Source organism: Pristiophorus japonicus, chromosome X, assembly GCF_044704955.1.
Source record: "Pristiophorus japonicus isolate sPriJap1 chromosome X, sPriJap1.hap1, whole genome shotgun sequence".
Lineage (NCBI taxonomy): Eukaryota > Metazoa > Chordata > Chondrichthyes > Pristiophoridae > Pristiophorus > Pristiophorus japonicus.
In genome coordinates this window covers 14868708-14886078 of record NC_092010.1, presented here as the reverse complement: position 1 = coordinate 14886078, position 17371 = coordinate 14868708, and the positions used below count along the sequence as shown (strand labels likewise).

Below are 17371 nucleotides of genomic sequence, written 5' to 3'. Positions count from 1 at the left end.
ACTGAGATGAGGAGAAACTTCTTCACTCAGAGTTGTTAACCTGTGGAATTCCCTACCGAAGAAAGTTGTTCAGGCCAGTTCGTTAGATATATTCAAGAGGGAGTTAGATATGGCCCTTATGGCTAAAGGGATCAAGGGGTATGGAGAGATAGCAGGAAAGGGATACTGAGGTGAATGATCTGCCATGATCTTATTGAATGGTGGTGCAGGCTCGAAGGGCCGAATGGCCAACTCCTGCACCTATTTTCTATGTAAAGCTCCCTCTACACTGCCCCATCAAACACTCCCAGGGTAGGTACAGCACGGGTTAGATACAGAATCAAGTCACTTTACCCACTAATCTGGGCTTGTCTGACGTTCCAGGGGTGAAAGATCAATGAAGCGTGAAGCGTCAGATTCGCACTAGCTGGGAGATATATAAATATATCTATATTATATATTAATTTTGCACACTATTTGGTGGTAGAATTCCAGTAATCGTGACTGTACCAGCAATGGCCACTAAGAATACCACCCTTTTAACAGCAGATTTTTACAGGTTATGACAGGAGAAAGCATTTGGTATATTTCTCTTTACTGGAGGCAAATAGTGATACAAATTAAAGACTCAACTGATTTATTTATTTGAGGAACTTGAGAGTTCAGCAATCCAACACACCTGAAGTTTTTTGCTTTTATCCAATGCCAAAAGGAAGCATAGCTTTGTGCACAGGGCAGGGACTTTCTCTGCTAAAGTGGGCATCTTCAGAGAGTCAATTGGCCTTTTCTTCCCACCAAAATCATTAGTGGTGGCTGGAGATTCCAGTAGTAAAACTGAGTAAATGTCTTTAAAAAATATAGTACAGTGCTTCTATATACACATTTAAAAAAGATGTTAATGTTTGTATTGGTGTCTGATCGATGTTAAGCAAGTTGTACACAGTAGCAGAGAAAGGCGTCACATTGATTCAAGTGCTTCAATTTCAACGGAAAGCCATGGTGATGAGCAAGAGTCTCTTGAGCACGGACTACAATGCAGCAATATTACAAACCACAGTCAACTAATCTAGACTCCTGCCTCAAGACAAGAGGAAGAATTGCAAGTGAATTCAGACACGTGCTAAGCGCTCCAGTATACGTCGGTACTGTTCCACAGTGCTCTGGTAGGTCTCCTCCAGATACTCCTGCTCTTGGCTCACACTCATCTCTGCCTGCTGTGCCAGCCAATCCTCCGGCATCAAACGGGAGAGGCGGGTTGCTTCTTTCTTATTTTTCTGGAAAAATGAAAAGGAATGTCATGAAACTCCGACAGAGCAGGCAGGTTTCTGCACACAGGGCCAGAAAGGACACAGCACAGGAATGATTTCATTTCCCTCCTCTTCTGTGGTCTTCACAGAGTTGCTGGAGCAATGGGGGTTTTGCCACAGGCAGTAGTTGAGACACTATCGTTCAAGGGAAAGGTGATAGGGAGGGGGGGGGGGGGGGGGGGGAGAAAGTGATCCTACAGTTACCATTCCACCTCCGTCTCCACCCCACCCCCCCCCCCATTCTGCCTCGTCCTTTTCCCGGCTCTCCCCCACCCCTTCCCCGCCTCCATTCCATTTATGTCCTACCCCACGCCCTCGCCCGACCCCCTCCGTTCCAGCTCTGTCCTCCCCGCCCATCCTCTCTCCGCCCCCCCCCCCCCCCCCATTTTAGCTCTCCTGAGATAAATTCCTGAGATAAATAGTGTGTCAGATACCTTAAAAGGAATGGCAAGCCTGCGTTTCACATCCAATCGGTACTCGCTGCTCTGCACTGAATCACTCATGTTGGTCACTCGCAGCCGCAGAATCTCATATACTCGTCTTGAGTGATGCTGAAAAGTTTTCAAAGAATTAACAAACTGCAGTCTCAATTTCATTCAGGCTCTAGTTTATTGTTTTATTAACATGGCCGTGTTTTTAACAAACGGAACTGGACGACAGTCCGTGGGACAGGAAACTTGGTGAGGTGGGTAACTGCAGTGCTTTAAAACGGCCCGCAGTGATAATATAACAAGAAATAGGAGCAGGAGTCGGCCATACGGCCCCTTGAGCCTGCTCCGTCATTCAATAAGATCATGGCTGATCTGATCATGGACTCAGCTCCACTTCCCCGCCCGCTCCCCATAACCCTTTACTCCCTTATCGCTCAAAAATCTGTCTATCTCCGCCTTAAATATATTCAATGACCCAGCCTCCACAGCTCTCTGGGGTAAAGAATTCCACAGATTTACAACCCTCAGAGAAGAAATTTCTCCTCATCTCAGTTTTAAATAGGCGACCTCTTATTCTGTAAATATGCCCCCTCGTTATAGATTCCCCCACGAGGGGAAACATCCTCTCTGCATCTACCCTGTCCAGCCCTCTCAGAATCTTATATGTTTCAATAAGATTACCTCTCATTCTTCTAAACTCCAATTAGTACAGGCCCAACCTGCTCAACTTTCTTCATAAGACAACCCCTTCATCTCCGGAATCAACCTCGTGAACCTTCTCTGAACCGGCCCCAATGCAAGTATATCCCTCCTTAAATAGAGATCAAAACTGTACACAGTACTCCAGGTGTGGCCTCACCAATACCCTGTACTGTTGTAGCAAGACTTCCTTACTTTTATACTCTATCCCCCTTGCAATAAAGGCCAACATTCCATTTGCCTTCCTGATTACTTGCTATACCTGCATACTAACTTTGTGTTTCATGCACAAGGACCCCCAGGTCCCTCTGTACCTCAGCATGTTGTAATCTCGCTCCATTTAAAAATAATTTGCTTTTTTATTCTTCCTACCAAAGTGGATAATCTCACATTATACTCCAGTTGCCAAATGTTTACCCACTCACATAGCCTGTCTATATCCCTTTGCAGATTCTTTGTGTCCTCCTCACAACTTGCTTTCCCATCCATCTTTGTATCATCACCAAATTTGGCTACATTACACTCGGTCCCTTCATCCAAGTCATTAACATAGATTGTAAATAGTTGAGGCCCCAGCACCGATCCCTGTAAACGAACGTGCAGCATGCAGGTAGTGTATGTTTGGTGCCCAGAATTTGCTCGGTGTCAAGCTACAATGTGAGCACATTGCAATGTAGCAACAGTGTCCTGCAAAGGACATGGGCATGCCTGTGCATTTGGAAAGTTATCAGAGTACTGGGTATTAACCTTCTATGATGCTGCCCTAAAGCTTGGAGTGACGTGCTCTTAGCTTGGATTGAAAGGTTATATTGTAAATTTCTCTGTCTTTTTTTTTGTGATTTATTTAAAAACTTACTTTGGACGTAAAAAAATTGCTCCCTTTGAACTGAAGCATGACCATATCTGCACAATATTTGCAATGTTTCATTAACCAGGGATTGAAATGAAACCCGTAATACTATAATTTGGTCATCAAAAATGAATCCCCACACCCTTTTAGTCTCCATATGTGGCTGAGGCTGTAATCTACAAATCAGGTTTATATTAAATTCACAAATTTGGAACAGCAGGTTTCATTAATTTACAATATAAAACTCAACTCCAGCTAAAAAAAAACTAACCCAATGGATAACCAATGCCGGCCAGCCAGTACAGCTGTCTTAAAGCCACTTCACATTTAACAAATGTATTTTTTGGAAGAATTAATACAAGGAATGCATCTGAAAATGATAGGCAGGAAAAGACTAGCTGGCCCCACTCCTAATGATGCCTGGAGCATACGGACTAGATATTTGTAGATATAATGTACATGGAATTTTAGAATATATTCAAGATGATATCACACAGGAGGCTTATTACAAAACATCAGGCTTATGGTACAAGAGGAAGTGTAGCTGCATAGAAAGTTGGATGACGAGGAGGAGAGTGTGTTGGGGTTAAAATGGGTGTTTCTGGATTGGAGATGTCAGTGCTGGGTGCACGTCAGTTCTTGGCATATATAGATGATTTGGACAGCAACAAAATACACTGGCAGGTTACCAATTGGCCCGAAACAAAGCCACAAGTGACATCCTGTAATCGCGTGCACTATCCCTCCTCATCCTTTTTGATCTCTCTGGGTCTTTGACCCAGTTAACCACACCACCCTCCTCCAATGACCAGCTCAATGGGACTGCACCCGCCTGGCTCCACGCTTATCGATCAAAGCTTAGCCAGAGAATTTCCTCCAATGGCTTCTGCATCTTTACCTCGAGTCCCCCAAGGATCTATCCTTGACCCCCTTCTATTTCTCATCTGCATGCTGCCCCTCGGAGGCATCATCAGGTTCCACATGTCCGCCGTCATCCACCTCTACCTCACCACATCGCAACTCCTCCACTGCCTACAATTTCTCACACGGATTGTCCAACATCCATATTGGGTGAGCCACAATTTCATCCAGTGAAACATTGGGAAGACCAAAGTCATTGTTTTCGGTCCACACCACAAACACTGTTCCCTCGCCATTGATTCTGCCTCCCCTCCCTGGACACTGTCTCATGCGGAATCAGATTGTTCACAAACTCATCGTCCTATTTGACCCAGAGTTGAGCTTCCGACCCCATATCCTCTCGATCACAAAGCCGGACTACTTCCACCTCTAACATCGCCCGTCTCCGCCCTTGCCTCAGCTCATCTGCTGCTGAAGCCCTCATCCATGTCTTTGTTGCCTCTCGACTTGACTATTCCAATACACTCCTGGCTGGCCTCCCATCTTCCACCCGACAAACTTCAGCTCACCAAAACGGCGCTGCCCGTATCCTGACTCGAACCATGTTCCATTCGCCCATCACCTCAGTGCTCGCTGATCTACATTGGCAACGCCTCAATTTTAAAATTCTCATCCTAGTGTTCAAATTCCTCCATGGCCTCACCTCTCCCTAGCTCTGTAACCTTGTCCAGCCCCACAACCCTCAGAGAACTACCTCTGCATTCCTTCAACTCTCACCTCTTGCGCATTCCTGATTTTCATCACTCCATCATTGGCAGCTGTGCCTTAGCTCTGGGGCTCCTTCTCTACACCTCAGACTTGAAGACCTTCCTTAAAAGTAACCACTACACTTTCCCATCAAACACTCCCAGGGCAGGTACAGCATGGGTTAGATACAGAGTAAAGCTCCCTCTATACTATCCCATCAAACACAACCAGGGCAGGCACAGCACGGGGTTAGATACAGAGTAAAGCTCCCTCTACACTGTCCCATCAAACACTCCCAGGGCAGGTACAGCACGGGTTAGATACAGAGTTAGATAATGGGACTAAAGGCGGATAAATCCCCTGGACCTGATGGCTTGCATCCTCGGGTCTTAAGAGAAGTAGCGGCAGGGATAGTGGATGCATTGGTTGTAATTTACCAAAATTCCCTGGATTCTGGGGCGGTCCCAGCAGACTGGAAAACTGCAAATGTAACACCCCTATTTAAAAAAGGAGGCAGACAAAAAGCAAGAAACTATAGACCAGTTAGCCTAACATCTGTGATTGGGAAAATGTTGGAGTCCATTATTAAAGAAGCAGTAGCAGGACATTTGGAAAAGCATAATTCGGTCAGGCAGAGTCAGCATGGATTTATGAAGGGGAAGTCATGTTTGACAAATTTGCTGGAATTCTTTGAGGATGTAACAAACAGGGTGGATAAAGGGGAACCAGTGGATGTGGTGTATTTGGATTTCCAGAAGGCATTTGACAAGGTGCCACATAAAAGGTTACTGCACAAGATAAAAGTTCACGGGATTGCGGGTAATATATTAGCATGGATAGAGAATTGGCTAACTAACAGAGAACAGAGAGTCGGGATAAATGGTTCATTCTCGGGTTGGCAATCAGTAACCAGAGGGGTGCCGCAGGGATCAGTGCTGGGACCCCAACTATTTACAATCTATATTAACGACTTGGAGGAAGGGACTGAGTGTAATGTAGCCAAGTTTGCTGACGGTACAAAGATGGGAGGAAAAGCAATGTGTGAGGGGAGAACATAAAAAATCTGCAAAAGGACGTGGACAGGCTAAGTGAGTGGGCAAAAATTTGGCAGATGGAGTATAATGTTGGAAAGTGTGAACTTTGGCAGAAAAAAAATCAAAGAGCAAGTTATTATTTAAATGGAGAAAAATTGCAAAGTGCTGCAGTACAGCGGGACCTGGGGGTCCTGGTGCATGAAACACAAAAGGATAGTATGCAGGTACAGCAAGTGATCAGGAAGGCCAATGGTATCTTGGCCTTTATTGCAAAGGGGATGGAGTATAAAAGCAGGGAAGTCTTGCTACAGCTGTACAGAGTATTGGTGAGGCCACACCTGGAATACTGCGTGCAGTTTTGGTTTCCATATTTACGAAAGGATATACTTGCTTTGGAGACAGTTCAGAGAAGGTTCACTGGGTTGATTCTGGAGATGAGGGGGTTGACTTATGAGGAAAGGTTGAGTAGGTTGGGCCTCTACTCATTGAAATTCAGAAGAATGAGAGATGATCTTATCGAAACGTATAGGATTATGAGGGGGCTTGACAAGATGGATGTAGAGAGGATGTTTCCACTGATAGGGGAGACTAGAACTGGAGGGCATGATCTTAGAATAAGGGGCCGCCCATTTAAAAGAGAGATGAGGAGAAATTTCTTCTCTCAGAGGGTTGTGGATCTGTGGAATTCGCTGTCTCAAGAGAGCTGTGGAAGCTGGAACATTGAATAAATTTAAGACAGAAATAGACATTCTTCAATGATAAGGGGATAGGGGGTTATGGAGAGCAGGCAGGGAAATGGACCCGTGTCCATGATCGGATCAGCCATGATCGTATTGAATGGTGGAGCAGGCTCGAGGGGCCGTATGGCCTACTCCTGCTCCTATTTCTTATGTTCTTATGTTCCCTCTACACTGCCCCATCAAACACTCCCAGGGCAGGTACAGCATTCCTTGTTGCTCTAGTGCGATCTTTTTATTTCCCACATTAGCCATCCTTGTAGCCAAAGTGAGACTTTCAATTTCGGGAGATAATTTGTGCTGTGGGTCTACATCCATTACAAATTGTGCCAATACTGGCAAACTGTTAACACAGGACTCTTAGTGCCAGCAAAGGAGATTTTCAGCAAGGCTGAATTAAAGCCCAAGCCTCAGCGATGAACATTCAGTGTGTAAGTGACTGCTCCGGAGCCCGCAGAGACAATGTGGCTATATGATTCAGTAAGTCTGATGCCGTTTGAAGTCCAAGTTGCAGTGTGTAAATGTTCGAAACCACAATTACCTTATTTATTTTCCAGGTTCTTCTGGCCTCTTCTATCATTTCTGCACTGAATCCTTTCTTGAGTTTTTCAGGTGCAAAGGCATTGAGCTCCTGGCACAACTTGGCAAGAACAAAATCTCGCAATTTCACAAAGTCCTCAGACGGTTCTTCAGCTGAAATTCCAAAACAAACGGCCTTAAAAAAAATGTAGGATTTGGGACAGAAATTACTGCAAGCTTAAATTAGAATATAGGAAGATGGAAAGGCCATTCAACCCAACCAAATCCATCGCTCAGGATTAGGTGGCTTTTTTAAAAAAAAAACACTCAACCTGTATCTCTGTACTTGCTGCTGCATTAGTAAGTCATGTTTACAGTGTTCAGTTCCATTCGCAACTGCTCAGATAATGAAACAGTCCATGCCTGTATGCAGCAAAACCTGGACAACATTCAGGCTTGGGCTGATAAGTGGCAAGTTAACATTCATGCCACACAAGTGCCATTCAATGACTGTATCCAACAAGCGAGAGTCTAACCACCTCCCTTTGACATTCAACAGCATTACCATCGCTGAGTCCCCCACCATCAACATCCTGAGGGTCACCATTGACCAGAAACTTAACTGGACCAGCCTCATCAATGCCACGACTGCGAAAGCGGGTCAGAGGCTGGGTATTCTGTGGCAAGTGTCTCACCTCCTGACTCCCCAAAGCCTTTCCACCATCTACAAGTCACAAGTCAGGAGTGTGATGGAATACTCTCCCCTTGCCTGGATGAGTGCAGCTCCAACAACACTCAAGAAACTCGACACCGTCCAGGACAAAGCAGCCCACTTGTTTGGCACCCCATCCACCACCTTCAACATTCACTCCCTCCACCACCGGCGCACCGTGGCTACAGTGTGTACTACTCTACACTATGCACTGTAGCAACTCGCCAAGGCTTCTTCGGCAGCACCTCCCAAACCCACGGCCTCTACCTAGAAGGACAAGGGCAGCGGGCGTATGGGAACACCATCACCTACAAGTTCCCCTCCGAGTCACACACCATCCTCACTTGGACATACATCACTGTCAAAATCCTGAAACGCCCTACTGTGGGAGCACCTTCACCACACGGACTGTAGCGGTTCAGGAAGGCGGCTCACCAATACCTTCTCAAGAGCAAATAAGGATGGGCAATAAATGCCAGCCTTGTCAGCAATGCCCACATCCCAAGAATTAATTTTTAAAACGTTCACTTTCCTTTCAAATGCCTGAGTTATTGCAGTATTTGCTTTACTAAGTGCCAATCTTTTCAGTCAGACAATAACTCAACAGCATTTAAGTGTGGAAGAAGCGACTCAAGTTAAATAGGTGGCAGAATGCAAGTTCAATTTTCCTCTCCAGTTTCTGATCTCAGTGAAAAAGACCAAGCCCGTCCCTATAGCAACATGGCCCATCAAAGCACTCTGCCCACAGCGGGTGGTCACCGACAGTGGGTAGTCTAGAGAAAACAGATTTAAATTCAACTTCCCCATCCACAGTGCCTCCCATGGTCATTGAAGTGCAACTTAGGCTAGAAAATTCAATAGCTGTGTTCCTGGTGTAGGGGATTCGAACAGCTACCTTTGGACAACCAGTCCTACTGGCACACAACATTTTAATTGCTCTAAATTCTCATTTTCTGAAATACGTTGTATTATTCATTCTGCTCGCTTGAAAATGGCTGCTGTCCGAAGCCCACTGAAGACACTAACCAGTAATATCCAGTATGGATGGCTTTGCTGTGTAAAACTTCTGGACTGTCTCCATCAGCTGTGCACCATGTCCTTCACCCTGGAATGGAGGTAGCACCAGCATTTGGCTTCAAAATAAAACAAGAATCAATGAATAGAAATCAATGTTCAATTGTGAGGAAAGCAGAATAGATGCATCAGCCTTTGTCCTTTCGCGTGTCTGCATTTTGGTTGCTGCTCTCGACCCAAGCCCATTACTTCTACCTTCCTTTTTCTTCTCTTGGTCTCTCATAACAACATAAGAAATAGGAGCGGGAGTAGGCCATAAGGCCCCTCGAGCCTGCTCCTCCATTTAATATGATCATGGCTGATCCGATCATGGACTCAGCTCCACTTCCCTGCCCGCTCCCCATAACCCCTTATCGTTTAAGAAACTGTCCATTTCGGTCTTAAATTTTCGGGCCCAACTCTCCCATCTCCTCCCCTTCCCATCACCCAGTTATACCACCTTCCATTTCTCGCTCTGGTACTTTGCCCTCGCACCAATCCCACTACTCCTCTGCCTTCCTGCCACTGTCCCAGGCTTAAATGCTCCTTGGATAAGCCCACAGCTTCCCCCTCCCATTCTGGGAAGGGCCCGTCACTGTCTCTTTACAAACAGAAAGCCCAACTGCTCCATCCTCCTCTCATGGCGACCTTCCCAACCAGAGGGCGAGCATGGCCAGCCTTGTTCACATCCCACAGCTTATCCCCACCACCCCTCTCCATGGACTCTGTAGCTCAATACCCATCCCTCCCCTCTCCACATCTCCCTCCAGAATGTCCATTCGCTCGTAAGTAAAGCCCTCACCATCCATGACTTATTATGGACGATTGCATCAACATCATGGCCGGCACAAAAACTTGGATCACGAGTGGCAACATCTGGCCCCTTACTGAAGGCTTCTTCGCCTGGCTATACTTTCCACTATCTGCCCCAGCCCAAAGACTGCAGTGGTGCTGTGGCCCATATCACACCTTGGTCTGTCCCACTACTCCTGTGGTATTTTCTCCTTCTTACAGCACTTGTTCCATCACTCGTCTTTCCTCGTTCTCTCTCCAGTGCCCCAAGTCCCATTGCGAGTTTCTAATTGAGGCATCCTCCACTCCATCAACCCGAGTGACTCCTCATCTCCTTGGTGATTTCAATCTTCATCCTGTTGCCCCCTCTTCACTGCCTTCTTGTCCTCCCGAAACATCTACCTCCACATAAATTCTCCTACCCATATTCACATCCACCCTCTTGACCTCGTCATCTAAAGTGGCCTCTCTACTCCGATCATTTCAATCACAGATCTCTGACCACTTCCTTGAATCCCTCACCACCCACATCCCCTTACCTCCTTACAGCCCAACTTCCTCTGTGCCTGAAATAAACTCTCCATGAAGTCATTTACAATTGCATTTTCAAACTACCAACTGTCTACTCTTTGGCCCTCCGTTCACCATGATATTTCTGCAATGGTTCTCTTCAATCACTCCCTCACGCCTACCTTTGATGCCCTGGTCTCCAGCGAAACCTTTACTCTCTTCCATCCGATGAATCCCCATCCTCGCTCCCTCAAGTCAAAAAGACGCAGACCTGAAAATATCTGACTGCAACAACCAGTTTACCCCTCTATCTCCAGATCTATCTGGGCCACATCAAATGCCATCACCTCTGCCCTCTGCCAAATGGCTCACTACTCCAGGATCATCCCGAAGAGCAAAGATAACCCACGGCTTCTTTTCTCCACTACCAGCCTCTCCACTGCCCCCCTCCAATCTCACCAACAACCTGCTTTGTCACGGAGATTCACACTATCCGTTCAGCTGCCTCTGCTATATCTCCACCGCTCTTCAAGCCATGCTTCCCCCAAAGTTCACCCCCTGCCCCATCACCGACCTCGCATCTTTCTCTAGTTTTATCACCTAAATCTCCTCATGCCCTGAGCTCATCCTGTCCAGGAGACCTACTTACTGCTTTCTCAACCCTATTCCCACTAAACTGCTGATCACCCAACTTCCCTTCCTGCCTTTCATGTTAGCTGATATTGTGAACAGTTCCCTCGGAGTACTGCCCCCCTCCCTTTCAAAACTGCCATCAACAACCCCTCTGTCTTCATAAGCCACCACCCCAGCCAACCTCCCTTTCCTCTCCAAAGTCCTTGAACGTCTTGCTACTTCCCAAATCCATGCCCATCTTTCCCGCAGCTCCATGTTTGAATCCTTCCAATTAGGTTTATGCCCCTGCCGCAGAACTGAAACGTCTTTAATCAAAGTCACAAATGACATCCTGAGAGACTGTGACTCATTATCCCTCCTCGACCGCTCAGCAACCTTTGATAGTTGCCCACACCACACCATCCTCTTCCGCCAAAGCCTCTCCTCTGTTGTCCCTCGCTTGGTTCCACTCTTGCCTATTCAATCGTAGCCAGAGAATCTCCAGAAACAGCTTCTCTTCCCACCCGCACACTGTTACCTCTGGTGTCCAAGGAGTTATCCTTGGCCACTCCTATTTCTCACCTATATGCTGGCCCTCAGCGACATCATTGATGAGGTCAGCTTCCACATGTACGACAACGAACCCCAGCTCTACCTTGAGCCCTTCACTGCTTCAGTGTTCTCAGACTGCTTGTCTGACATGCAGTCTTGGATGGTCTTCAATTTCCTCGTCTTATGCATTACGAAGACCTAAGCCATCATTGTTAGCCCCTGCCGCAACTTTGTGCCCTCGCCACTGGTACCAGCCCTCTGTCTCAGGCTGAACCAGACTGTTTGCAACCTTAGAGTCCCATTCAACTCTGAGCCGAGTGTCTAACCCCATATCCTCCCCACTACAAAGGCCATCTATTTCCACCTCTAACATTGCCTGCCTTCACCTCATGCCTTGGTCCATAGGATGCGGAAACCCACATCTATGTTCGACACCTTCAGTCAAAACTATTCCAACGCTCTCATACTCCAATCCATAAATAGCAGCCCATCCAAAACTCTGCTGCCTGTATCCTATCCTGCACCAAGTCCTGCTCACCCATCACCCCTGTCCTTGCTGACCTACATTGACTCCTGGAACCACCCCGCCCCTCACCCCCCTCCCCCAACACCTCCAATTTAAAATTCTCATCCTTGGGTTTAAATCTCTTCAGGCCCTCGCTCATTCTGTAACCTCCTCCAACCCTACAGCACCCTTACATAAGAAATAGGAGCAGGAGTAGGCCATTTGGCCCCTCGAGCCCGCTCCGCCATTCAAAAAGATCATGGCTGATCTGATCTTGGCCTCAAATCCACTTCCTTGTCCGCTCCCCATAACGCTAGACTCCCTTATCATTCAAAAATCTGTATCTTCTCCTTAAATATATTCCCACCTCAAACTCAATGTGTGTGTGTGCATCTCCCCTCCTTTCATCCATCTATACCCCACACTCTAGAATTCCCTCACTAAACCACTCTGCTTCTCCACCTCTCTCTTCCCTTAAAACCTAACCCTTCCACCAAGCTTTCAGCCACCAAACCCAGTCAGTATCTCCTTTAGCTCAGCGTCGATTTTTGTCTCGCACCTTGGGATGTTTTTCTACGTTAAAGGTGCTATATAAATTGTTGCAAAGGAAAATCAGTCCATTGTAAGTAGCAATGTCATGTTGACCATCTGATCGGGAGGGTTTTACAGTTATTGTTTTAGGATTTCTCAGTTTGATCAATATTTATTTTGGACTAGAACATTTCTGCAAGGGATCTTGTTGGTTACCTACCCAATTCGAGGTCTCATTTTGTCAGGATATGCATAGAAATTATATACAGTCATATAACCCACAGTTGCAAAGCGTGGGGAGCCATCTTCAAGGTATTTTTCAAACCTGCATAAAACAAAAATGATAAAGGAAATGACAGAATCATGACCACTTCTTGACTGTCACTTCCTCTTCAGTCCTCCGCTGCAGATAATGTGCCTGCAGCTGCTTCCCACTCAATCCGTGCCTGTTCTCAAATACACAGTGAGCCACAGACACTCTCTCTACCCTCTCGACTACACCCCCCGCCCCCCCCCGATCTTTGTGGAGATGTACTACAGATTGTTACTGGTGGTGGTTTGATGTTACTGTGTATATTGAGCGTTAGTTTTTTCTTCACCAACAGATGCCTTAAATGAACAGGAAACCTTGGCCATAACTGATCGCACCACACGGCATCCTAACTTTAGACATGGGCATTAAGACAAGCTCTGCAAAAAAAACTTCCTGCAATTCAATACTTACACCAGAAAGAACTGCCATTTGTCGTCATCCACATCGATGAAGCTCGCTGTTTCGATGAACCAGATGAGGAAGGTCTGCAGTCTCTCGTGGTATTCTTTGAATCCTGGACAGCTAATGTCAGTCTGCATGAAAGGGGATTATCATCACTACTGAACTGTGTCACAATTCAACCAGTAATATTTAAGTTGCACTGTCAATGTACCCGAAAGTACTGATATTCTCTATGAAAACTGTCCATCTGGGCTGGCCATTTAGGATCTTTGCATTGCAGGTGATTATTGTTTTTTTTTAAAAAATGTGTCAAACAACTCAGTTTCTTCTTTGTGGAGAAGTCCTGAGATTGTGAACGGATAATAACCAATGGCGACGTAAGCTTATTCTACAGGACACGACACAGGAGAGGGAGCTGGAATACTGGTGGATAAAGGCCTGAAGCCATCAGCACAGAGTGTGGCAGCGGTAGACAGAGCAAAGAGGGCCTTGGGCTGTATAACCAGGGGGAGAGAGCAGAAATCTCAGCCAGTGATTGATTCTGTACAGGGCACTGGTCCAGTCCCACCTGGAGTACTGGGTACAGTTCTGGGCTCGGGAGAAAGACACCAAGGCATTGGAGAGGCTGCAGCAAAGGGCAACTAAACAGAGAGCTGGGATTAAGGCCCCTAGGCTTTGGGGAGAGGCTGCAGAAACTGGGAATGCTCACACGGGAAGAGAGAGGCTCAGGAGAATTCAAGATCATAAAGGACATGGACAAGGTAACCGTCAATATGTTTAACACAGTCACAGATTGTACGAGAGGCGTAGCCTCAAACCTAGAAGATGGAGGGTGAAAGGACAGTTTAGAGTTAACTCCTTTACACAGGTAGGTGAAGGCATGGAACAGGCTGCCCAGCGAGGCCGATCTGAATCTGCTGAGTTGAACATGCACCGGCTAAGCTAACTTTTTTGCTAGTTGTCTCTCTGCCACTCCTGAAGGTGCAGAGTCTTGCTGGGTATGATCTCTCAGGTATTGGCCACCCTCCAATACCGCACCCAACTGGTCTTTCTTTTGTGTGAGCTGAGACAGTGAGTATCGACAGGACATTCAACCATGAAGGGAAGTGCCAAGAGAGCTGTACACGACCCTTCCCTCACCCGAATTCCACGTGTGCACAGTTCAACAGGGGTTACTGAACATCTCTCTCTCTCTCTCCCTCTCCCGGCCCGGCCCGCCCCCCCCTCGCCACCGGCCCCGCGCCCCCCCCCCCCAGTCAACTGCACTGTCGTGCTGCTACTCGATATCAGCTGAGCAACAGTGGACGTCTCAAACCACTTTACAGCCAATGAAGTACTTTTGGAGGGTAGTCACTGTTGTAGTGTGGAAGAAACAGCAGCCAATTTGCGCACAGCAAGCTCCCACAAGCAGCGATGTGATAATGACCAGATAATCTGTTTTTGCAGAGAGAGAGCGAGAAAGAGAGAGAGAGACACACAGAAATAGCAAGAATGCAAGAAAGAGAGACTGAGTGGACTCGTGGAGGGGAGCACCTACGTGACAGATTGAGTGGGCGTTGAATGAGTGAGTTCGGAATAGCTTATGAAGCAAAACTACCATGCTAAGAAAGTTGTAAGATTGAAACCGGAAAGTCAGATATAGACAGTTTTCGTAAAACATTTGTATATAAAAATGAACTTATATTTATATAGCGCCTTTAACATAATGAAACATCCCAGGCGCTTCACAGGAGTGTTATCAAAATAACAAAAAAATGTGACAGCGAGCAAGACAAGGTGGTGTTGGGGCAGATGTGCAAAAGTTCGGTCTAAGAGGTAGGTTTTAGGGAGCGCCTTAAAAGGAGGAAAGCAAAGTGGAGGCGGAGAGATATAGGGAGGGAATTCCAGAGCTTAGAGAGCTGAAGGCAGACACCAATGGTGGAGCATTTAAAATCAGGGATGTTCAAAAGGTAGAATAGGCGGAATTATAGGACTGGAGGAGATTACAGAGATAGGGGAGGGACGATGCCATGGAGGGATTTGAAAACAAGGATGAGAATTTTAAAATTGAGGCGTCGTTTAACTGGGAGCCAATGTAGGTCAGCGAGCACAGGGGTAATGGGTAAACGGGACTTGGTGCAAGTTAGCACACGAGCGGCAGAGTTTTGGATGACAAGTTTATGGAGGGTGGAACTAGGGAGGTCGGCCAGGAGTGCGTTAGAATAGTCAAGTCTAGAGGTGATAAAGGCATGGATGTGGGCTTCAGCAGCAGATAAGCTGAGGTAAGGCAGAGATGAGCGATGTTACAATGGTGGAAATGGGCTTAATGACAGAACAGATAGGAGGTAGGAAGCTAAATTCATGATCAAATATAACACCAAGGTTGCGTCAGACTTGGTCAGCCTTAGAGCGTTGCCAGGGAGAAAGATCGAATCTGTGGAAAGGGAATGGAGTTTGTGGCGTGAACCGAAGACAATGGCTTCGGTCTTCCCAGTATTTAATTGGAGGAACTTTCTACTCATCCAGTGCTGGATGTCAGACAAGCAGTCTGATAGTATAGAGACGGGGTGGAGGGTTTGAGAGAGGTGATGGGGAGGTAGAGCTGGGCGTCATCAGCATATGCCTGAAAACGCACGTTATGTTGCCCGATGATGTCACCGAGGGGCAGCATGCAGATGAGAAATAGGAGGGGCCTAGGATTGATCCTTGGGGGACAGAGGTGACAGTGCGGGATCAGGAAGAGAAGCCATGGCAGGTTATTTTATGGTTACGGCTGGAAAGACAGGAATGAAACCAGGCGAGTGCAGTCCCATCCAGCTGAGCGACGGTGGGGAGGCGTTGGAGCAGCATTTTGTGGGCAACCGTGTGAAAGGCTGCAGACAGGTCCGAAGGACGAGAAGGAATAGATTACCTTTGTCACAGTCAATTAGGATGTAATTTAACACCTCGGTAAGAGCCGTTTATGTTCTGTGACGGGGCGGAAACCTGATTGGAGGGAGTCAAACAAGGAGCCCTGGGAGAGATGGCCGCAGATTTGGAAGGCGACAACACATTCAAAAACTTTGGAGCTGAAAGGGAGGTTTAAGTTGGGGTGAGAGTTTGCAAGGACGGTGGGGGGGGGGGGGGGGGTCAAGGTTTAGTTTTGTGAGGAGAGGGGTGATGATGGCAGATTTGAAAGAAAGGGAGACAATACTGGAGGTGAGTGATCCATTAACAACATCCATTAACATGGGAGTCAGGAAGGAAAATTGGGTTGTCAGCAATTTAGTAGGAATAGGGTCGAGAGAGCAGGAGGTCGGACTCATTGACAAGATGAACTTTGAAAGAGCAAGAGGGGAGGCAGGAGAGAAATTAGAGAAATATGCAAATTTACAGTTGGGCAGAGAGAAGAGAGAGAGGAAGTAAGTTCCGGTGGGCAAAGGGAAGGGAGGGAATTGAAAGCAGAAGCAGTTGAACGGATGTTGCCAATCTTTTGACAAAAATTAAGTTTGAGATTAGGTGTACCTAGAAGCAAAGCAGACAATGGAAGAAGGAAAATCACCTTACAGACTTCCCAAGGTGAAAACGAAAGACCAGAGGGAGGCAGATCTGACCCACTATTCCAGTGGAGGAGGAGAAAGAAATGATGAAGACACATGCATTTATATAATGGGTGCCAATGTAGAAAAACAGACAAAGACATTTCAGAGGCGTGATCAGAAAAAAAAATGGGCGTCAAGTTAAACGAGATAATGGGCCAAAAATTGGGGTCGGATGCCTCCGACCTGGTGGTCCCGGAGGAACGAACACTTGCGCTCCAAGGCTTAGACACAGCCCAGCAGAGGGGCACACAGCCCTGGAGCGCAAGCGCTTCCTGGGATCACGTGGGCCTGGACCACCAATCACAATGTTGTATTCTCATCGAGCTACCATTACTATCAATGAGAATACCCCTAAAAAAAAACACAAATAAAAAGAACAGTTCACTTTAAAAAAAGTAATAGGAATTAAATTAAATTCAATGTTTTATAAAAAAAAATGTTTTTTTAATTAAAAAAAATGTTTTAATGGTGTTCAACATAAACTTACCTTCATGGGCAGGGTTTTTAATATATAAATAAGTAATAAAATTTAGCTTTTCTATCTTTTAAAACAAGCTTTTACCAGGCACAAGAGTTTGAAGGACATTCACTGGGCAAGAGTTGGGCAAATAGCCCAAATCTCTGACTGCGAAGGCCCTTCTCCCGGGGATTTTGACAGATCGCAA

The 17371-nt window shown here is 46.5% G+C and overlaps 1 protein-coding gene across 1 annotated transcript in view; it reads right to left on the bottom strand.

Annotated features, from left to right (window-relative positions):
- Window positions 1–557: 557 nt before the first annotated feature.
- The window catches only part of hat1 (histone acetyltransferase 1), a 42552-nt gene continuing 25738 nt past the window's right edge, over window positions 558–17371 (bottom strand). The window contains exons 6-11 of the mRNA XM_070869394.1: window positions 13156–13277; window positions 12652–12756; window positions 8903–9009; window positions 7187–7338; window positions 1721–1837; window positions 558–1253 (exon numbers count right to left, since the gene is read on the bottom strand). Of these exons, the coding sequence (XP_070725495.1) occupies window positions 1089–1253; window positions 1721–1837; window positions 7187–7338; window positions 8903–9009; window positions 12652–12756; window positions 13156–13277 (768 nt within the window). The 3' untranslated portion in view covers window positions 558–1088. The remainder of the gene's footprint in view (window positions 1254–1720; window positions 1838–7186; window positions 7339–8902; window positions 9010–12651; window positions 12757–13155; window positions 13278–17371) is intronic.